This window comes from Trichosurus vulpecula, chromosome 2 (assembly GCF_011100635.1).
Source record: "Trichosurus vulpecula isolate mTriVul1 chromosome 2, mTriVul1.pri, whole genome shotgun sequence".
NCBI classification, from domain to species: Eukaryota; Metazoa; Chordata; class Mammalia; order Diprotodontia; family Phalangeridae; genus Trichosurus; species Trichosurus vulpecula.
Window position 1 is genome coordinate 375,774,576 of NC_050574.1, and position 23,413 is coordinate 375,797,988.

The following is a 23,413-nucleotide window of genomic DNA, read 5'->3' on the forward strand; positions in this document are numbered from 1 at the left end:
TTAGCCTTAGAGACTTTTGTAGCCTTCACACAGAACACCTCACTTCCATTCCAGTTCTTCTTTGGAATCTTCTGTGGTTCCAGGAGCTAAGGGATAGCCAACTATACTACCCTATGCTGTGTTATGTCTTGACTCTAAATCCTGTAATTTTCCCAAATTAAGTAATCGTGATCTAACAGATCCAATTAATTTGTGAAGAATGGTGAGCGGAACATTTTTTTCCTCCCAATTAAGACAAGGAGAAAATTTTAAAACATTGGAATTTTCAAATAGGTAGGTGAGTTTCAATATCTAAAAATGTTTGCTTATAATGTTATGAGCAGCTTGATTCAGATTTCTCTGAACCCATAATTTGTATATTCTATTTTAAAATGTTTTCCAAAAACTAGCTTACAATTCACTTTTCATGCTGTTCTATACCTTAAAATATACACACACATGCATATACACATATATATACATACATATTAACTATTGAAAGTGAAACAACAGCTACCAAACCTCAGGAAACTTGGGATAAGGGCAAATTAGCTTTGCTTATATCCTATTAAACGTAAATTAAATTAAACGCAAAAACAGGGAATAAGAATTCAAGTGCCAATGTTTCATGGCATAGTTTGACTTCAGGTGTTTAGGCAGGCAGGCAATAATCTTGACATTTAAAAAAGCAGATCCTAAAAGGTTTTTTTTGCACTTAGTACCCATGTTTGATTTGTTTTAAATTTGTGTAAGGGGAAGGGATAATTTCATGGAAAGATTCAAAACTCATAGTATTTATTACATTAAGTAAATATGTATTTAGGCAGGGCTAGGTAATGGTTGTCTTGGAGCCATTCCCACATCTCCTCCCTTCCACACGACTCATTATTAGCTCACTTTAAAATACACACACTGTATTTTTAACATTTTTATTCTTATATATATTATAAATGTCACTAACAAGGGCAAAATGCTATAAATTTTAATGAAAATTTTACAAGTAAACAGTTCCACCCAATTAATGATACAATGATTATGGTGAAAATGGAATTATTGTATCATCAGTGAATTATATAATTCTGAGATTTGTAAGCATACAAACCAACACCAGTCTTTAAAATTCATATTTGATTATTACTACAGGCTTTGAGAATTTAAATAACAACCATTTCTCTTTCTACCTACAGAATAATCTATGTGCTATTTTTTCATTCAGTTGAATTTTTGTCAAAGCAATTATTTAGAAATTATGCAAGTAAATCCATCAACACTTTTCTTACTTTATTTTAAAATTATTCCAACAGTTGATACTTTGAAATGCCAAGGTTCATCTAGGAAGCATTTATGATGGAAGTGTTAATGTCAATTTTACAATAGGCTAATTGACAAAGTATTTCAAGCAAAACTGCATTTGCGAGAGCAGAATATAACTATTCCTTTGAAATGTCAATATTGCTACTAATTTTTTGCTAATATTCCAAAATAGAGGTAAAAGCCAAATCATAATACAGTTTTAATTACATGTGGTAAAAGTAGAATTTGTAAGCCACAAATTAATTTGGATTTTTTTTTAAAAATTGAAGGGCAGAATATTCCACTCTTAAAGAAAAACTTAGTTATTCTTTTATTTTGGTTCAGAAATTTTGAAATGCAAATGGAGAAATAAAAACAATTATATATTCTTTGTACTTAAGAAATTATTTCTCTTTTTAAAACATATCATTTCCCCATTCTTCACATATGTAATCATATTTTTATTTCTCTGTTATAAACTTCTATAACTTTTCCTTGAAATGGTTTAAGGGAAGGGAGTGGTAACTGCTTAATCAGTGATTTCTAAAATTTCATTTGTTTAGTCTTTTCCAGAAATAGGCATCTTTTTCACTCCCAGTTTTCTACTTATTACTTTTTACATTTCAACATGCAAATAATTAGCCAGAAGTCATCCATTAAAAAGACAAATCATCTTCATTACTCAATTTTTAAAGAATCATTTTATTATTTAATTTTTTAAAAACTTTTTAAAAAATAAAATAAAGAAATGATTCAAAAGAATGGGTAACAAATAGTCATCAAGCATTATTTAGGGAATGCTTGAAAATTAAATGTATGCCAAAGTGGTACAAATTTTTCCTACCAATTACGACATAAAATTGTCTTTATGATGCTAGATTTCTTCTTATGATATTTTTCAGGCTTTGTGATAAATGATTTTTAAAAAATCAGTAGAAGAAGCAAAGCTACTGCTTCTGTGCAAAGCACATTTAATATGCACTAATATTAAGCACAAATTCAGTGGATGCAGATTCAAGAATGTTTAAAAATTATTTTTTCAGAAAGTATACCACTCAAGAGGAAGGATCATAACAACTTTAAATGGCATTGTGCTCAGCACCAACAGTGTTCTGGTTTACATTTAAGAAATATATGTAATTGATTATATAAAGTTTACGTACCTAAATTGTTATTGGATTTTACTCAGAATCTTTCTCTTTTACAGACCTTGGATGGCTTTGTTTTTGTGGTAGCATCTGATGGCAAAATAATGTATATATCTGAAACAGCTTCTGTACATCTAGGCTTATCTCAGGTAGGAGTAATTCCATTTTCATCTAAAAATCAAATTCATTGTCTATGAATTTTGACAATATTCTGCAACACATAAATTGGTAAGTGTAACTTTCTGCTCTTTTTGTATAAATGATCTCTTTATTTACTTTTGCACAATTGTTTTGTATGGGGGTGGGGGAGATACTATATACCCTTTCTTCTATTATATTTTATTTTCTTTTTCCTTTGAGGTTAATACCAGCATATCCTTGCAAAACTCAATCATGTATTGAAATTCAGTATGAAACTTTAACCGACTGCTTATATGGTAATGCTATACACCTCTGGAAAAAAAAATTACAAAGGGGAGATTTTGAGTCCTTACTTTGTGGATTGCATGCGATACTGTGAGTTGCCATGAAAGAGAGAAAAGTTTGAAGTGGAACATGAGTTTTATGGTAAATGTGCTTTTGAGAGAGAAATAAAAAAAATGGAGGGGTAGATTTATGAGTGTTCACATGGAATTTAGGATAATTTTTCCTGTGTTTTTCCCCCCTAGTTTAGTGGTCTTTTCAGTGAAGCATTTTATGTGCTTGTGATAGAAAGTCATAAAATTCAGTTTACCACTGTTTTGCCCAGCAAGAAGCGAACTAGCTTCAGAATATTTAGAGATGTTGTCTTTCTTGGGAAAGAGTAACTACATGGCAAATAAAGTCTCCTACTGTTAAGTCATAGTTTAACATATTCTAGGGTCAGTGTTCAGTTCAATTTGTGACTTATTCTGTCTGGAGATTAAAACTTACTCTGGCCAGGAAGATCCAGCCAATCCCTTGCTTTTCATAATACTATGATTTAACTATTATAAATAATCATCATGAAAATCATGTGTTTTTCATAATGTAAGGAATGAGAATTACTCTAAGATGAAACGTAGTTGTAAAATTTTTAAAGCAGGATACTTTGTGAAGCAATTGGCAAGAAACAAAAAAGGAAATTAGGTTGCTAACATAAACCTAAGAAGCTAGAAGAGCTACCAACATTGTATCAATGTATAAATGAAGTTAAACCAAAATAAAACATGTCAATTAATGTGACTTGAATTTCCTAATTGAAAAAGTACCGACTTGAAAAAAACCTTGACATGGTTGTTCCTATCTAGGTATATTCCTTTTCCTCCTATGTCAATATACTTCAAAAATTGCTATTTAAAAATTTTTGACTCATTTATACGTGTCCTTTTTTTGTATGAATATATTTGTGGATGTGTATTGTACTCATAAAACACTTTGAAATATGGAAATTGTTTTAAGTTTCTGTTTCCTTTCCAAAATGGTGCTTTCCTCATTGTTTGCTGCTGCTTCACTTTGATGCTAATATTTCTCACTTCAGTGTAATATAACACTTTGGTATAATACCACAGAATATTACATTTTAAATAGGAAGAGGTTATGATCTCTGTAAACACCAAAGTGTGACTTTTTGAATTTCCACTGGGCTCTAGTTCTAATTATTCAGCACTTTCTACTTCACCTAAGACAGAGAGTGCTTCTTCAGGAGTTTTCTCTCTGAAACCCAAGGGAAGGTCTTTTGATCACTTAGGATTTCTTTCGTTCTCTCTCTCTTCCTTCCTTCCTTCCTTCCTTCCTTCCTTCCTTCCTTCCTTTCTTCCTTTCATCTTTTTCTTCCTTTGTTCCTACCTTCATTCCTTTCTTTCTCTTTGTTCCTTTCTTTCTTTCCTTCCTTCCTCTTTCCTTCTTTCTTTTCTCTCTTTCGTTCACTCATTTGTTCTGTATTTAATACCTTCTAGGTGCATAAAAGATATTACTTTCTGGATATACCATTTACATAATGCCAAGATTGCTAACCAGTTCAGCCAATTCACAACAAATGTCTTGACATCAGGGGAATACAGTCAAACCAATTAAATGACCAGCAAATTCAATGTTTATGACCTATCCAATAACATAAATGTTTCTAGAAATAATTTATCATCATTGTGCTGGATTTATTTTCAGGTAACAACTTTTAGAAAAAAACGTACACATCCACAAATGTATTCATGCACAAAAATATATGTGTGTCTGTGTTTCATATATGACTGATGTGGACAGAATAAAATACACTATTTCCATAGATCTGTGATCTATGCAGTCAATAAGTAAACTATTTCCTTGGAATATGAAGAAAATATGAAAGAGCATGTCACGATTGACAAAAGCAAGAACTTTTCTGATTCAGATTACAAAACAAGTATCTGATTAAATAAATTCAGTTCTTAAATATTCAATTTTTAAAAAAATTTTCCTTGTGTAGACAAAGCAACTAGTGAATTGACTGAATTGTTTTCTTTCCTACTGGATTGTCTGAATATCTGCATATAGCTGTAAAAAAATTTAAGACAGGTGTGAGTTCTTCATTAGTATTTTTGGAGTCTAGCAGAGTGGTTTGTCTAGATGATCTATAACAAATAGTTCTTAAAAGCTAACTCCTGTTTATAGTAACTCCTCATAAGGAAATCTAGCCAATATTCAAAATGTGAGTTTCATTTCTATGTTCTTTTCTTAAATGGAACAAATGTCATTGACTAGAAGTCAAATGGATAATATATGCTTTTCTCTCTCTTTCTCTCTCTCTCTCTCTCTCTCTCTCTCTCTCTCTCTCTCTCTCTCTCTCTCTCCCTCCCTCCTCTCCCTTTTCCCCTCCCTTCCCCCCCCAGTCTCTCTCTTTGGGCAGTCTCATGCTCTCACTCTTGTTATCGCTTCTTTATTTTTTGTAAACATTTTCACCTGTTCATATGTTAGAACATTTGGTCAATATCTGAAGTTCTATTGACTTTCTATTTACAAATATCCCTCTTTGATGATTAAAAAAATCTCCTTCAATTAAACTCTTCAACTTCTTCAAAATTTTCTATCCATATGTCCCTCAATAGTAGAAGCAATAGGCTCTGTCTATGTAGGAATGACTCCTAGTTACACTATTTTGGTCAAATTGTCATGTTAGTCAAACATCTAGTTACCTAGGTAGATGGTAAGGGAGGGGGGAAATCAGTGAGGTTGGTTCTATGTATTTTGAGACCAGTTGTTTTACTGATTTGAGAAGCAAGGCCACTTAAAATCAACATAACAATCTTGCGTGAACTAAATCATTGTCCTATACTCCATATAAATGTTTGTTAAATACTATCCACTACTAGAGAGAAAATTTTTCTGAAAGAAAAAGGAGTATTTTGATGGACTAATTTATTGAAAAGGGCCTTTGAGTACTAATTATTACTTTATATTATATTACATATTATAACTTTATATTATATATTATAACTTTAAAATACTTATTTTTGTAGTTTTTGAAAATAGAGTTGAAATATAATAAAAAAGTTAGACACTAATTGTTGATCAGAAAATTGAGGCAGTAATCAGCCAAGGAAGAGAAGGCTCGTATTTTTACTTCAATTAAATAGATAACTCTGAATTGTCCAGATAATAATTCTGTATCTTGAAGAGGTAGATGCAATTTCTTTTACCAAAAATTGACATATTTTTAAAAAGGCACTTCTTACAAGCTTGGAAAGAGCAGTTTACTCCATATGGCTATATGGTTGCTTTTATTTTTAAATTAGAAAACAAAAATAATCCCATTATCAAACTCTGGTACCAAAAACCTATAGTGAGGTATCCAGAATGAAGGGTAGGTCACTTCAGCATAAGTTCTGTGTACACAACTCAAGCTTCTGAATTGGAAAAGCCAGATGTACTTTTTTTTTTCTTTAGGGGATAAATGGGATATGAGGATTATGTAGGATATATTATTAGGAATATGTAGGATATTTTTTTCTTTAGGGGATAAATAGGAATGTTTTGCCATATGAATTTAGATTTAGTTTCATGGTCCCTTTGCTAATGTAATTAAGTTACATTTGAAGGAAAAAACAAACCTCGTATCTATTCTATGTAGAGGAACATACTCTACGTTCTTTGCGCATCTTTCCCCCAAGCATTTTTAAAGGGTCTTTGTGATTTATATTTTCTCGCAGAATTATATGCAATAAAACACCCTTTCAAACTGATATAGATGTTTAATTGTATTACTTACATGTATATAAAAACGTTCTATATGCTTGCACTAATTTTATATGACACATGAAGTCTGATATTTAAAATCATTACAATAAGCACAATTTTTTTTAAACCAGTGGGCCAGATGGAACCACAGCCAATCCTTTTCACTTTCAATGGTAGGTTAGGGAGGATAAAGTTTTATTTTTATTTCTACATAGGACTTAAGATCTGTAACCAAAACCATTTAATTTACAAATGTTTAATTTGCAAAATTACCCACAGTAAAACAATCTGTGCTTTAAGTATACCAGATTGGTTTCTCCTTCCCAAACATGACCCAGAATATATTAACTAAGTTCCAAATTTATAATTTTCTTCATAAGAAGAAAAGCTATTCTGTTAAACATTTTAAAAGCTCTTAGTAGGAAAGTAATTCATCTTGTAGTACCATAGGGGTTTATAGATATCAAAATGTTACAAATAGGTCTGTTTTATGAAGACAATAAATTTTTTTATTATGAGTCATTCATATTTCTTTCAAAAATTAAAAACACAATTATAATAACTAATATGAAAATATAGCAGTATATTCAGTATACAACAGTATAAAGTATATTTATGTATGTGAGAAAATCATGGCTAGTAAAAAGTTATAAACATTTTAATAAATTTGTTTTCCTCTTTTTAAAGTAAGGAATTTTAAATTATGATTTTTTTATTTTTAAACTAAGTTTTATTGATTTTTTTACATCATCATGCTTGATCTCTATAATTTGGTTATATTTATTTTGAGGTTTTTTGTACGTGTGTGTTCTTTCTGTGGATTATTTTTAAGGCAACTACCCTTATTCATTCTCTGATACTACTCTTTCCTAATCTAATGTCTCCCATTTAAGCCTATTAAGCTTAAATAATAATGATTATTTCCCTTCCTGAGGAGGAAAATGTTCTGATTTGGCCAAATGTCTATGAAAACATACATTATTAACTTAAACAGTATAAATTTGTGGTATTTCATTTAGAAGAAAAAATATGCCCAAACTCTTAATGTGGGTAAATGTTTAGTTGGCACATTAGTGGAAAACCAGGTTAAGGAGATGGGGGATGGGATCGGTTCTGGTAGGGGTTAGATTTCTGTAATCCAATTCTTTCTGTTGCTCTGTTTGCATAGTATTAAGAAGAAATATTCCATGAATAATCAGAAAATAGAATGGTAAAAGCCATATTAAGAACAAGGTTATTTTGCAGGATAGACAACTAAATATATATGAGAATAAAAATGCAATTCTTACATTTTAGCAAGTGGATAAATTGGCTCAATTGAGTACAGTAGGTTACATTACTTCACCTTTCCCCTGCCTTTCTGTTCTGTATTACCAAGGATTTGAAAGCCCTGGTGAAGAAATGAGTAACCCTGTTGTTGCTGTATAAATTATTTTCATTCTCCTTGTTCATGCCACTTCATCAGTTCATAAAGGTCTTCTGAGTTTCTTCTGAAACTGTCTATTTCATGGCCCAGTAATATTCCATTACATTCATATACCACAATTCATTTAGCCGTTGCCCAACAGAAGGACACACTCTTAGCTTCTAATTTCTGGCTAATATAAAAAAAATTGCTATAATTTTTTTTGTACATTAAGATTCTTTTCTTCTTTCTTTGATTTCTTTGGGTTATAGACCCTGTAGTGGTATAGCTGGGTTGAAGGGCATGAGCAGTTTGGTAACTTTTTAAGTTTAATTCCAAATTGCTTTCCAAAATGTCTGGACCAGAGATAGGGTTCTGCAGTGTACCCCTCTCATATTCATCATTTCCCTCATTTGTCATCTTTGTCAGATGGGTGTAAAATTGCTACAACTTACACCTTCAATGGCCAAGAATAAGACTTCAGTTCTATCTTGTTGATTAAGAGTTACTTCGAGAAACACAGTGCAGCCTAACCTTGCCCAGGCAGTAACTTCTTGCTTTGATGAAGTTTCTAGTGTAGGTTTTATCTGCACATTCAGCACAACTGGAAATAGCTAGTGGCCGATTATGGGAAAACAACATTAGCAAATAGACTATTCTGGCATTTAGCAGAGAAAATGCTTATAAGATTTTATGATGGCTATAAAACCATACTTAGAATGGACCCAAAATAGAAAGAACTTGCAAATATCCAGGTATGCTCCAATCAGTTCAGAGCAATGGAATTAACACTGTTAATGTTTGATTGGACAGAACAGTGACACACTGATAAAAGAGGCTTGGGTGTGCCTATGGAACATGGTTCAATGCAAAAGAAAAAGAAAAATTCCTTAGAGAAGCAGAAGTCTGCATTAAATCCTTCTGAATCAGTCCTGGTCTTAGTTCTACATGCTTATTCAGTACTTTAATTGGCGTTCAGATGAATTGGTAGTTTGCATGTCGGATGTTCATTATGGAACTTCCCTAATGTTTTCTTAAGTTTCCAGTGAAAAAAATGTATATTTTCATCTTTTTCTGAGAGCTTGATGATAGATATGTATAGAACAATAATAAACCTTAACTTTTAGGGCTCTCATCAGAAAGAAGTGATTATGGAATCCATAGAAAACATTTATATTTGTGGATAAGCTAGAAGAATTGTGCTCATTTTTGTACATCCCCCTTCTCCCTACTAAGAATTTCTTACCTCTAGGCTTAACTCAGAAATCCCCATCAAACCTCTTATGTGTTAGTATGCACTAGTAGTTTAATGGTCAGTGCCTGAGGAAAACACTATCATATGGTGAAAGCTGTCTGTAACTGGAGAGTCCCCTTAAATCCTGTAGGTAATGTGGCTTATGAACCTATGAAAATTGCACAAACCATCTCCATTGAAGAAATTTTTAATAAAGGAAAAAGACCATGTGCACCCTCTGATGCTGTACTTCTGTGACAGGTGGAACTCACTGGCAATAGTATTTACGAGTACATCCATCCTTCTGACCATGATGAGATGACAGCTGTTCTTGCTGCTCACCAGCCTCTTCATCATCATCTCTTACAAGGTATTATCTCAAAGGACTGTCAAAGGGGGAAAGAAACCAAAATGAAAACATGCCGAGATAAGTATACTTCTAATATTAGCTGTCAGCTCTTCTTCTTCTAGTGCTTTCTGAAGGGGTAGCATATACCAGCTCAATGAAAACAATTCAAACACCAGGTCAGAGACCATCTCTGACCAATCAGTTAGTCAATAAGCATTTATTAATTACCTTTTACATGCCAGACCCTGTACTAGGTACTATTTATAAAATATAAAAGTGAATCCTTTCCCTCAAGGAGCTTACATTATACCAAGAGGACATGATATGCCCAAATAGCCAAAAATATGAGATCACCTCCCAGTGTTCTGGGGAATACATGGGTATATAAATACAAGACTAGGGGCTTAGTCCTAATTCCAAAGATGTCCAAAAGGTCAGGATCCATTATGGGCAAATATCATTATTTATTATACCTGATTAGATATACTCCAGGGACAAAGGTAGACGCTTTTAAATAAATGTGTCAGTCCAACAATGCAAAGTATACCTAATCACTGTTCGCGGATCAGTCTCTCACTACGTGGATCTCTAAGTGAAACATAATGCTCAAACAAGGAACTTCATGAATCTATCAGACGAGGCTCAACAGCAGTTAGAAAAGGTGTCTTCTGGCTCTGCTGTTTCCTCCTGACAAGACTGGTTAGATGATGACTGCACGGTCATATAAAATCTATTAGGGATCAACTAAAATCTCATCTTCTACAGGAAGGCTTTCTCAGAATTCTAGTGGCCTTCCTTCTTTGAATTATGTCCTATTTTCCTATACGTAGCTTACTTGTACATATTGCCTTGCTTGTTGTCTTCCCCATTAGATTGTGAGCTCCTTGGAACTGTCATTTGCCTCTTTTTTATCCCCAGAACTAAGTACAATGCCTGGCACACAGTAGGTACTCAATTTATTGATTGATGACTTGGAAGGAATCTAAAATGCTACAAACATAACATATATCTTTGGTTTGGAGGAGGAGAGAATAAAAAATGAGTTAAACTGGTGATATTTTAAACCTTATATTCTCACAGGAAGAAGCCTGTGAACCTTAGGATTTGCCTGCTTACATAGGAATTCAAGAAATAATTGTTAGACAGTACCAGGATCTATCAATCAACAAGTATTTATTAAGCATTATACACTGGGGAAGCAAAAATGAAATGGAAATAGTCCTTCCTTTCAAGAACCATACTTTCTAATGGGGATACAACATGTACATATATAGGCATAAACAAACCATATACAAAATAGACACAAGAAAGGCACTTAAAGCTGGTGTGGACTAGGAAAGGCCTCCTGCAGAAGATGATTCCTAAGCCAAGTTTTGAAGAAAACAAGGAACTCCAAGAGGGTGAGGTGAGAACAGAGAGCATTCCAGGCACGGAGGAAAGCCTGTGAAGAGTCATGTAAATAAGGAATGGAGCATTTTGAGAGAAGAATAAGTTGAACAGTATAGATGGATCCAAGAGTGAGTGGAGAGGATTAACATATAAAAAGACCAAAGAGGTAGAAGGAACCAAGTTTTGGAAAGCTTTAAATGACAGAGGGTTTATGTTTGATCCCAGGGGTAATAAGGAATCAATGGAGTTCATTGAAAGGGAGAGAGAGAGATTTTGAGTGTGTGTGTGTGTGTGTGTGTGTGTGTGTGTGTGTGTGTGTGAGAGATATGATCAGACTCACCCTTAACGAAAATCACGGGTGGCTATGTAGAGGATGGATAGGGTGTTACCAAGAATGTGTATATTTATATATAGATTTTGTGGAACAGAACAGACAGCTGCCTTGAGAGAGTTTAACTGTATTCTTTCCTTGATATAGATGAATAGATGGGGTAATATGAGAAGTACCTCTCTAATCAATGCATCTGTAATTCCAAAGTACTTAGAAAATAAAATGTATCCATTAATATAACTTACGGTAATGGAAGCAATAATATTTTCTTGAAAAATGAGGGATGGGATGGAGCATGGAATATGAATTTCATTCTTTCACTGTAGGTTTATTTAAAGTTGGATAAAGAGCACAGGCATCTCAGGAAAAAACCCATGGTGTAGTTTTCAGTACTAAAATTTTGCTATTTCCCTAAATAGTTTTCCCTTTACCTTCATAGAGGCTTAATGCTTTTAAAAGAATTTATTATTTTAAATTAAATTTTATTTTTTTCAATCACCAACAAACCCTCCTTCTCTTCCTCCAATTGAGAATAAAAGAAAAACAAAATCCCTGTTGCAAACATGTATAATCAAACAAAGCAAATTGCCACATTAGTCATTTCTAAAAACAAATATATGCATATACCTATATACACATATATAATATATGCGTGCATATATGTACATACATGTATATATATAATGTATTTATATACAGTAGATTAAGGAAGGAATTAATCCTAAGCAAAACAAACTATAACCAAGGATGTACAAAAATATTTATAACTATTTTTAAGGTGGCAAAGAATCGGAATCTGAGGGGGTACCCATCAATTGGTGAATGATGAAGGGCTGAACAATCTGTTGTATATAAATGTAATACAATACTATTGTGCTTAAAGAAATGATGAAGAGAATGGTTTCAGAGCAACTAGGGAGACATGTATGAACTGATACAGAGTGAAGTAAGCAAAACCAGGAGAATAATTTATTTATATGTTATATTATATTATATATGTATTTATGTATAATAATATTGTAAAGATAGCTTTGAAAGACTTAAAAACTCTAATGAGCCTAATAACTAACCATTATTTTAGAAGACTGATGATGACACATGCTACCTACCTCTTAAAAGAGAGGTGAAGAACTCAGAGTGTGTAAAATGAGACACACACGCATATATGCATACACACACATATATAAAATATACATATATATGTCTCATACTACTCGCTCTATATAAAAAGTATGCATGTATTATCAATATCCTAATGTAAGATAACTTTTCCTAACTTTCCTTTTCCTTCCCCCACCCTGGCATATTCCTCTTCTTCTCTCTTTCCATTCTCCTTTTAATATTATAATTCTATTATCATCATAATAGAACCACTTCCGAGCCTTCTGTCTAATTAGATTCCCTCTATGACCCTTTATGATGTAGGGTTCAGAGGGGACACACACATCACATCTCCGTATTAAAGTGTGAGCGATTTATACTTATTTAGTCTTTTATCATTGTTCATTCTTATTTATCTTTATATCTTTCTCTAACTCTTGTGTTTTAATTTCTAAGTTCCTAAGGAGCTCTGGTCTTTTCAACAGGAATGTCCTTTGTCTCATTTAAAAGTTTTTTTGGCTAAGTTATCCTTGGCTTGTAAGACTATATCCTTTACCTACTGGAATATTATATTCCAAGCTCTCCGTTTCTTTATGATGGTAGCTGATAAATTATGTGTGATTCTGACTGTGGCTCCTGAGTAGCTGAATTCTTTCTTTCTGATTGCTTGCTGTATTTTTTTTTTTAATTTGACCTAGAAGCTCTGGATTTGGGCTATAATTTTTTTATTTTGAGATTTTCTTTCAGGAGGTGACCAATGAATTCTTTCTATTTCCATTTTAACTCTGTTTCGCAGACATATGGGCAGTTTTCTCCTAAGATTTCTGGAAATATGATGTCTAAGCTCTTTTTGATCATTTGCTTGCAGGTTTCAAGGTTTTCATGGCTTCAATCTAATGCTTCTTAAATTTTTGTTCTCAATATGTTTTCTGGTTTTTGCTATGAGATAATTTATAATTTCTTCTATTTTTAAAGTCTTTTAATTTTATTTAAATATTTCATTTTGTTTGGTGGGGTTATTGGTTTCTACCTAGCCCATTATAATTTTCAGGGAATTTGTTGCTTAGGCAAGATTTTGTACCTCTTTTTCTAAGCTTTTTTTTCCTTTTTCCAAGTCACTCTCTGCTAGCTCTCATTTCTTTTCTATTTTTTAATTCCTGCACTCTGATTTCAGTTATAAAAACATTTTGAAACTCCTCTTTCATCTCTTCTAGAATTTTTGCTTAAGCCAGGTTTTTCTTTGAGGTTTTGCTGGCAGATACTTTTGTGGGTTTGTGTCTTGAGCATCCTTGTCATCATAATTGCTTTTTGTGGTGAGATTCTTTTTTGTTTCTTTGTTTGCTCATTCTCCCAATCTACTTTCTGACTTTGAAATTTATTTTAGGACTAGGCTCTGCACATGGGTCTGGACTGGTCTTGTTGCTATACTCTTGGAGTATTGAGTATTATGTTATTCTAGGTTCTTAGGGACAGTTCAGGGACAAGCTTTCAATGTTTTCGAAGTGATCTGATCCTTGGGAAAGTCTGATCGCTGCTTTCCTGGTCTGAACTCTGCTAATTCCTGGTCTGGGTTTGAGTCTGAGCATCAGTAGGCTACTGTGGTACTCAGCCTCTATCAGTTACTGGGAAGCTTTGCTGGTTCACAGTTGTTTGTCCTTCGTTCTTGAAGAGGACCGATGACATCAGAAAGGTGAAGTCTTGACTTGCAAGTGAATTGGATTCAAGTGAGTGTATGAGGAGGGCAGAGTTTATAATCTCAAAGAGGATCATAAACATGTCTGAAAGGTTCGGAACCGCCGGATATAAGAAACTCTCAAAGTAGAAGGCAGAAGAATCAAAACATTTATTTAGGCTCCACAGTAACCAACCCATGAACCAGAAGCCCCATTTTGATATGTTGATCAAAATCTTCCAGGCCCAATAAGTACGCCTTGCAAGAGTAACCAGGAGGCTACAGAGAAGCATGATTGCGTAAAGCAAAATCATGCTTCCCCCTCGATGGTAATAAGATTACCCACTGGCCTGAAGTCTTTGTTCAGCTTCCTCCCGTAGATCAGCTCTGCTACTGGCAGCTCCTGCCTCAGCTGTGTCTGTGTCTGTAACTGAAGCTGCAACTGTAACTGACGATGTAACTGTCGCTGTAACTGACGATGTAACTGTCGCTGGCTCCAACCGGAAAAGGAAAAGAGAATCTTCAAGCTGTCCTCTCCCCTCTTATAGGGTTTTTGACATCATCAAGCTCCGCCCAAATGACCAGGGCCGATTGGTTCCTGAGTTGGCCCCTCCCCCTAGCATAGACATTAACACCTCCCCTCAGCCAGCCCCATGACTCATCACACAGGAAGTTGTCTGCTTCCCGGCATGCTCCCCGGGCCTCCTGCCCCGGAAGAGCAAGCCACAGTGTCCAGAGGCTCAATGAGGTAAGCTGAGTCATTCAAAGAAAACAAAGGCCATTCTGGTTACACTCCACCCCTTGTTATAGGATACATAATCTAATCAGCCATGTATCCTAGAACATACATTGTGATCCAATTACAAAGGAAACTAAAACATATCATTCATTATAAAGCAAAACATATCATTCAGTGACATTCCCAAACATTGGTTAACGATTCAAATGCGATCCACCCCTAGGTCCCAGCAAGATAATCTCTTCAATCAATCATCCCCAAAATAATTATTAATAATTCAAATGTCCACCCCTAAATCCTTATATCCATTACATAGGATCAATAATATCATAACAATAAAACAACACAGCAAGGATAACACAAAATAAGTAAACAGAACACTATCATCATTTCCACCCCCCTTGAACGATTGGGGCTCAAAATCTTGGAGTGAGGGGTGAAGGTCTCATTTTCCATAGCTTCTTCATGCTGAAATTGGATGTAGAGATGGCCCTGCCCCCAAAAAGTCCCATTCCAGAGGTCATTTCTTTAACGAGCTGGCAGGAATTCCAAGAATGCTACATGCTTAGGCAGTCACCGGAAAGTGCAGGGTGCTTAAGCCTGAAGGAAACAAAACTAGCAACAAGGTTAGCCAAAACAAAGGACAAAAAGAATAGTCTGTGAATCTATTATTATAACCTATTCACGGTAAAATATATGGTTCAGGGGTACGATTTGGTAATTATTTTCCCCTGAATAAACAACTGTTACAGTGTTGTCCTTCCCATGGGCTATAACTTCTGCAGCCTTTGGAATATCATCTGGCTTCCGTTTTACCCATACCTTAGCTCCTGACTTTATTCTATCAATGGAGCAAGACCCTTTTGCCCCTCTAGTAGTTATTTTGGGAGGAGGGTCAGTTTTCACAAAGGGTATTTTTTCACAGGGGATAATAATGACTTGAACCATCCTATCATTTCTACAAAATTGTACAGGTTTTTTACCCATATTCTGGAGTGTCACAACAATTTCTTTTTGATAATTAGAATCTATCACTCCAGCCAATACATGTATTCCTTGAGCCGCTAATCCTGGTTTAGGTAATATCCATCCAAGATGATTCTTGGGGATTCTCATACATACTCCAGTAGGGGTTTTTCTTATCTCTTTCCTATTTAACCTAAAATTCTCTATACAATGTAAATCATATCCTGCTGAACCAGGTGTTCCTGGACTTGGTAGTGGGACATCTTCCCTCACAGTCCAAAATTCAATGTTTTGAATCTCACATGTTTGCTGTTCTCTGATCTGCAGATTTGGGGTCATCATTCTGGCTAGAGGTGTACTCCCCCCTAAGGGTCTATTATTCAAATTACGTAAGGCAATAGACAAATTATCCTTCCAATGTCGATATGAATTATTTGAGCTTAATTTTCTCAGCTGTTCTTTCAACAATCCATTCATTCTTTCAATTAGCCCAGATGCTTGTGGGTAATATGGAATATGATATATCCATTCTATATTATTCAACACACAATATCTTTTCACTTCTTTGCCCTTGAAATGTGACCCATTGTCACTTTGAATCTGCATTGGGGTTCCATAATATAAACTTACAATATCTAAAGTTTTACAGGTGTTTTTCTGAGTTGCGTCTTTATAAGGACAAGCCACTAGTACACCTGAATAGGTGTCAACACACGTACATACATATTTACATCCTTTATCCTGGGGTAGTGGGCCAATATAATCTATCTGCCAAATTTGGGCTGGAACTTTTCCCCTTGCTATTTCTCCAGTAACTATCCTAGGAAGAGTTCGTTCTTTTTCTAATTGGCATATACAACACTCCTCTGTTATTTGTTTTAACAACGCATGAGAAATACTGATACCTCGATCCTGTGCCCATCGATGGGTGGCCTGGACCCCTAAATGGCCGGCAGTCTGGTGGACCCATCTTGCTAAGGCTGGGTCATCAGTTGGAGTCGGAGTAGGGACAATACATTCAGTAGCAATCTTTGCTAGTCGATCCGCATGTGCATTGTATTCACGTTCTGGTGTGGTCAGGGTTGCATGAGCATCAACATGAAAAACTGACAGATCTGTAACCAAAGACATGTCCCATATATTTTCCCATAACTCTTTACCCCAAACTTGTTTGCCATGAATCTCCCAATTCTGATTCCTCCATATAGGCATCCACGTAGCTAATCCATTAGCTACCGCCCACGAGTCAGTAAATATATGACACTGTCCTCCTTTCTCTGCTCTGATGGCCTGATGCACTGCCATCAGTTCAGCATATTGGCTACTTCCACCTATCCCAGAACTTTCCAGAGTTCTCCTTGTACAGGGGTTATAGGCTACTGCTTTCCAATGTCTCTTCTGTCCTAAATATTTTGCTGTCCCATCAGTAAACCAAGCATGTTTCTTCTGTTCTTCATTTAGTCCGTCATATCCATTATTCCATTTCACTAAGGATGGTACCATCTGTTGCTTAGATTCAAGGGGCTTTTCATTGCTCTCAGTATCAATGTTCGCCACAGATTCATGTAGAGCAGAAACTCCATTTTTGCCTGCTCTGGACCTATTCTGAATATACCACTTCCATTTGATTATGCTTGCCTCTTGTGCATGTCCAATTCTGTGAGAAGCTGGGGTACTCATTACCCAAGTCATAATTGGAATTCCAGGCCTTAATACCACTTCATGACCCAGAGTTAGTTGCTCAGTTTCTACTAAAGCCCAATATGCAGCTAACAGCTGCTTCTCAAAAGGTGTATATTGCACTCCAGATGAGGGCAGTTTCCTTGACCAAAAGCCTAAAGGTACACTTCGGCTTTGTTGTTTTTGCCACAGACTCCAATTTGCATAGTCATCTTGTACAGTCACTTGTAACTCCACTGGCCCATTTTGCATAGGCCATAAGTCTAGAGCTAATTGAATAGCAGCCTTTGCTTCCTCAAAAGCTCTACTTTGTTCAAGTCCCCAGTCAAATTCATATTTCTTTCTGGTGACTTTATACAAGGGTTTTAAAATCTGTCCCAAATGTGGGATGTGGTGTCTCCAATAACCAAACAGCCCTATGAACTTTTGGGCCTCTTTCTTATTGGTAGGGGTGGGAAAATCCTGGATTTTTTGTCGAGCTTGTGGGAGAATTTCTCGCAGTCCTCTATTCCACTGTATCCCCAAGAATTTTACAGTTTGAGCTGGCCCTTGAACCTTTGCGGGGTTGATTTCCCATCCTTTGCTTTTCATATGGTCAATTAATAATGCTAAACTCTCCTCCACCTCCTTTATATTCTTTCCCTGTATCATGATGTCATCTATGTAATGTGTAAGCTGTACACCAGGTAACTTTAATTCATCCAAATGTTCAGCTACAATCCTGTGGCAAATAGTTGGGCTATGAATATATCCTTGCGGCAGGCGTGTAAATGTATACTGTCGGCCTTGCCAAGTAAAAGCAAACTGATTCCATTGCTTGGGGTCTATTGGGATTGTAAAGAAGGCATTGGCCAAATCAATAACTGCATACCAAGTCCCTTCACGTTTTTGTATTCTCTCTATTAAAGTAACCGTGTCTGGGACAGCAGCATACAAGGGAGGAGTCACTTTGTTCAGCTGTCTATAATCTACTGTCATCCTCCATGTTCCATCTGACTTTCGGACTGGCCAGACAGGGTTGTTCCATTGAGTAGTTGTAGGGACTAACACTCCTGCCTCAACACATTCTCTTATAGTGTTGGCAATTTCATCTTGCCCACCTGGCACACGATATTGCCTCAAAGTAATTATTTTAGAAGGTTCGGGCAAAGTGATTGGATCCATCTTGATTTTCCCCACTAGGACTGCATTAATGCCCATTTTCCTCACAGCAAATTGGTATTTCCCTTCGGGTAAATTTAAGGTCATACCCTTCAATATGTCTATTCCAATGATGTATTCGGGAATAGGCACAATAACCACACTATATTCTTTCTTGGGCAACTGTCCAATTTTCATCATCAATTTAACTTGTCTGGCTGATATTTCAGTCCCTCCTAGTCCTGTGATGGTAATAGGAGTTCCATGGCTGAACTTGTCTGGATTTCCATAAATAAGGGTGGCCTCGGCCCCAGTATCTATTAATGCCTTAGTTACCGTACTTGACCCATTTTTCCAATATATGGTCAAGTTAATGTGAGGTCTACAATCCAGCCTGTGTATTTCCTTAATTTGGGCTGGGGCCTGGCCTGTTCCCTAGTATTCCCTTTCATGTGATTCACTTGGGTATGAAGGTTCAACATCTGTAGCATTTGCAGGAGCAGTTCTGATTTCCCTATCTCTCCTGTTATCAAGGCCTTTATCTCTGTACATTCTATATAATTCATTGGTTGGAATTCCATCTATCATTTCAAAACCTACTCCTGCTCTCAATAAAGCAGTAAACATTTCTTTCCTTGTTACTCTCCTTTGGCGCCAAGTTTGCTGGTTATTCACCCTTCTCTCTTGAGGAGATCTATCCCTTCCCCAGTCACCTAAGTCATATAACTGTAAAATCTTATTTATCACTGTTGTAAGACGGCTCCCTACTTCTCCAAGTAATAAATTCAAAATTAGTTGTTTATAAGCAGGGGGAGCTGTCCTAATTATTAAATTCCTATGAGGCAGTTCCATTGAATCATTGTAATATTTGTCTGCAGTTCCTGTCATAATGGCAGTCTTCATTACCTCCTCCTTTAGTCTCATGATACAATCTCTAAGTGAATACCAGGGTCTGTGCTCAGTGGGCCACATAGAATCAGTAGCATATCTCTTATTGCATCCCACAGCGGCTAATGCCAACAGAGTAGTCCTGCTATCACCATCTCCTTGCTGATGATGTTCCCTAAAAGCTTGTTGAACTAGAGGATCATGGCTGATACCTATGAATCTCATGCAGTCTGTCCCATCTACTGATATTCCACCGGCCCCTTGATCACTGAGTCTTACCATCCAAGATATCAATGGTTCTCCTATTCTTTGGCTGAATCTACTCAAAATATCTGTGACCTCTTGCGGTGAGAAATCTTCCTGAATTTCCCTTGTAACTGAATCTTCACCTCGGGTTTCTGTCTTCCTCCTTTGTATGGGTCGAGCCCTTGTCTGATCATTTAACCATCTCCTATTCTCTGTGTGAGGAACATCCTGAACCCCAGTAGTGTTTTGTGCCTCAGCCCCTAACATTGTCTCATTTTCTCCCCACTCACTTCCTCTGCCACCATGGCTAGGATGAAGCAGGCAATCAGGCTCTTTCTGGGCTGGGTTGAAATGCACTCTGGGCTTTTTTGGTCTCCTGTTGCTCTTAGCCACATTAATAGAAAAGTTCTCATTTGAGTCAGTTTGGTCTTCTGCTATCTGAGATTCCCCTTCTTCCTGTGGGGTAGGAGTGCCCCCATGTCTTTCACTTAATCTCAATCTTTCGTATACTAGCCGGTAGGCTGATAACACTATCCAGCTTTGCCTAGATAGTGATGCCCCTGACTGAATCCCAACTTCTCGTAAACACTTTTCCAAATCCCTAGGATCTCCTCTCCGTAGCCTTGGTTCCCAGTTTTCACAGGGTCCAGCTTTTTTAGCCAATTCTTTTGCTAGGGAGGAATAAAATGGATCCTCCCATCCTGGGATATTCATCTCTTCCTCTGAAATTGTTCTGCTTCTAAATAGAGATCTTATACCTAGCGATCCTGTTCGTGACGCCAAATGTATCAGGAGGGCAGAGTTTATAATCTCAAAGAGGATCATAAACATGTCTGAAAGGTTCGGAACCGCCGGATATAAGAAACTCTCAAAGTAGAAGGCAGAAGAATCAAAACATTTATTTAGGCTCCACAGTAACCAACCCATGAACCAGAAGCCCCATTTTGATATGTTGATCAAAATCTTCCAGGCCCAATAAGTACGCCTTGCAAGAGTAACCAGGAGGCTACAGAGAAGCATGATTGCGTAAAGCAAAATCATGCTTCCCCCTCGATGGTAATAAGATTACCCACTGGCCTGAAGTCTTTGTTCAGCTTCCTCCCGTAGATCAGCTCTGCTACTGGCAGCTCCTGCCTCAGCTGTGTCTGTGTCTGTAACTGAAGCTGCAACTGTAACTGACGATGTAACTGTCGCTGTAACTGACGATGTAACTGTCGCTGGCTCCAACCGGAAAAGGAAAAGAGAATCTTCAAGCTGTCCTCTCCCCTCTTATAGGGTTTTTGACATCATCAAGCTCCGCCCAAATGACCAGGGCCGATTGGTTCCTGAGTTGGCCCCTCCCCCTAGCATAGACATTAACACCTCCCCTCAGCCAGCCCCATGACTCATCACACAGGAAGTTGTCTGCTTCCCGGCATGCTCCCCGGGCCTCCTGCCCCGGAAGAGCAAGCCACAGTGTCCAGAGGCTCAATGAGGTAAGCTGAGTCATTCAAAGAAAACAAAGGCCATTCTGGTTACAGTGAGACACTCTGTGCAAAGTTGCCAGTCTCACTCTCTTCTCCAGAACCATCTGGGTCCAGTGGCAAGATGTAGATCAGGAAGACTGGAGATGGCCGCCATTGGTTCGGAGTGACAGAATTGTAGACAGTCACACAACTCAAATCTCTTTTCGTCTGGGATTGCTGCCCTGGCTATTCCTTTGCAGGCTTCAGATTGGTCTGGAAGTTGGAGCTGAGACCCTGCCCTGCTCCTGGGATCTGAAACACATTTGAACTTTCTCTTTGCAGTACACCAGATAGGAGCCACTACAGCTTCTCACCCTGGGCAAGCACCCCTAGACACAGGTCCCCTGCTCAGTTTGCCATGTATCTGTGAGCTGGAACTGGGTAGTAGCTGACAAAGCTTCCAGTTATCATCTATTCCCACACTTTGCACAAGGTGGAGCCTTGGTATAGGTCTGGAACCTTGCTTCACTCTTCAGCACAGTGGAGTACTCTCCCTGAGTGTTCCTAGCCAGACCCTATCCCCACTGTCCACAGACCCCTGTGTCTTTCCATGCCTATTTGAATTGGAAAAGTGACTCACTGAGATTTTTCTTGGATTTCCTCATCAGGATTAGGTCTGGTGTGTCTTCTAGATTTGTTTCAAAAAGTTGATGGTGGGGAAAGGTGGGCTCACTGTACTTCTTGCTACTCTGACACCAAGGCTCCACAACCCAAGAATTTTTCAAGTCTGATAAATATCAGCAGATTTTTTCTCAATCCTGATCTCCCAGAAGCAGCAAAAGCATATATAATTGTGATATCACACTAATTTAAAATGTTCATTGAGATAATTTTTAACTTTGGAGATAATGCCATCCAGCATTTTCTCCCAGCTTTCCATTTGCAGGGTGGATTTTCTGAATCTAGACTTATCCTTGGTGATTAGGTGTGCAAAGAAGACACTTCACAAAGCTCAATTATTAATGATGTGATGTATTCTCTAGACATGGGCTTCACATACAACAGTGAATATCTGGAATTGATTCTAACAGGCAGCTAGGCTAAATAGAAGTCTTTATGCCTCACATATCCCAACCCAAGCTCATAGCCTGTGGAATTCTGTGTAAAATATGAAAACCTCAGCGATGATATGGATTTATGAAAGTGAGATCCATTAGATCCAGGAGACTTCATTCAGTCTTATCTGGAAGCTTAAATACCTTACTTTCAACACTTTGTAGTCACCTTTCTTTAAAAAATTAATTTATTGACTCCTACGAATGACTAATTTAAAGATTGGGGATAACATGTACCTTACCCAGTGAAGGGACAATTTTGTATTTAAACCTTAGAGTAGATGCATCCATTCATTAGAAGATAGGGCTTAAAGGAGCTTTTTGTAAATACCCTTGAAGGAAAAGCATTTTGGCCAACTGGGTGAGTATCAGAGTAATGGAGATGGGAATGGATGGTGATCCTTTAAGCAGTTAGAATGAAAAAAGCTCTCCTTCTGATGTAATGGAGTACATTCAGTTCTTATTGCCATTTTGCATTGTGAGGCTAATTTCGACACTGAAATCTTGAAATTCTGTTTCCTCAACTAGCAGAAGACAATATGTAAATGTAAGGGGGAAAAGGAGCAGAAATTAGGACATTTAGAAAGTACCTGCTATGAAGGAAATTGTTGGAAGATCACAGGATCATAAGATGATAATTCTATCATCTTGGATTCGAGAGAACATGCAGTCTTATTTCATTTTACAGATAAAGAAACTGAGGACCAGAGAAGTTAAATGACTTGCCCCAGGTGTAAGTGGCAGAACTGAATTTTGAACCTAGGTTTTTTAACTAAAAATTTAGTGCTCTTTCCACTCCACTGCACTGGATTACACCCATTACACCACATTACCAGATTATTCACCTTTCAGACTAACCATTGGAAGGTCAAATACTGAAGCTGAAGTTTAAATACTGTGGCCACATAATGAGAAGACAGGACTTACTGGAAAAGACCCTGATGTTAGGAAAGATTGAAGGCAAAAGGAAAAGGAGATAGCAGAGGATGAGATGGATAGATAGTGTCATGGAAAAAACGAACACGAACTTGGGCAGTCTTTGAGAGATAGGGGAGGATAGAAAGGGTCTGGTGTGCTATGGTCCTTGGGGTCATGAAAAGTTGGACATGACTGAACAATTGAA

At 36.7% G+C, this 23,413-nt stretch overlaps 1 protein-coding gene across 1 annotated transcript in view; it reads left to right on the forward strand.

Annotated features, from left to right (window-relative positions):
- The window catches only part of SIM2 (SIM bHLH transcription factor 2), a 90,705-nt gene that overhangs the window by 22,647 nt on the left and 44,645 nt on the right, over positions 1 to 23,413 (forward strand). Inside the window, exons 3-4 of the mRNA XM_036747800.1 lie at positions 2,480 to 2,569; positions 9,491 to 9,599. Of these exons, the coding sequence (XP_036603695.1) occupies positions 2,480 to 2,569; positions 9,491 to 9,599 (199 nt within the window). The remainder of the gene's footprint in view (positions 1 to 2,479; positions 2,570 to 9,490; positions 9,600 to 23,413) is intronic.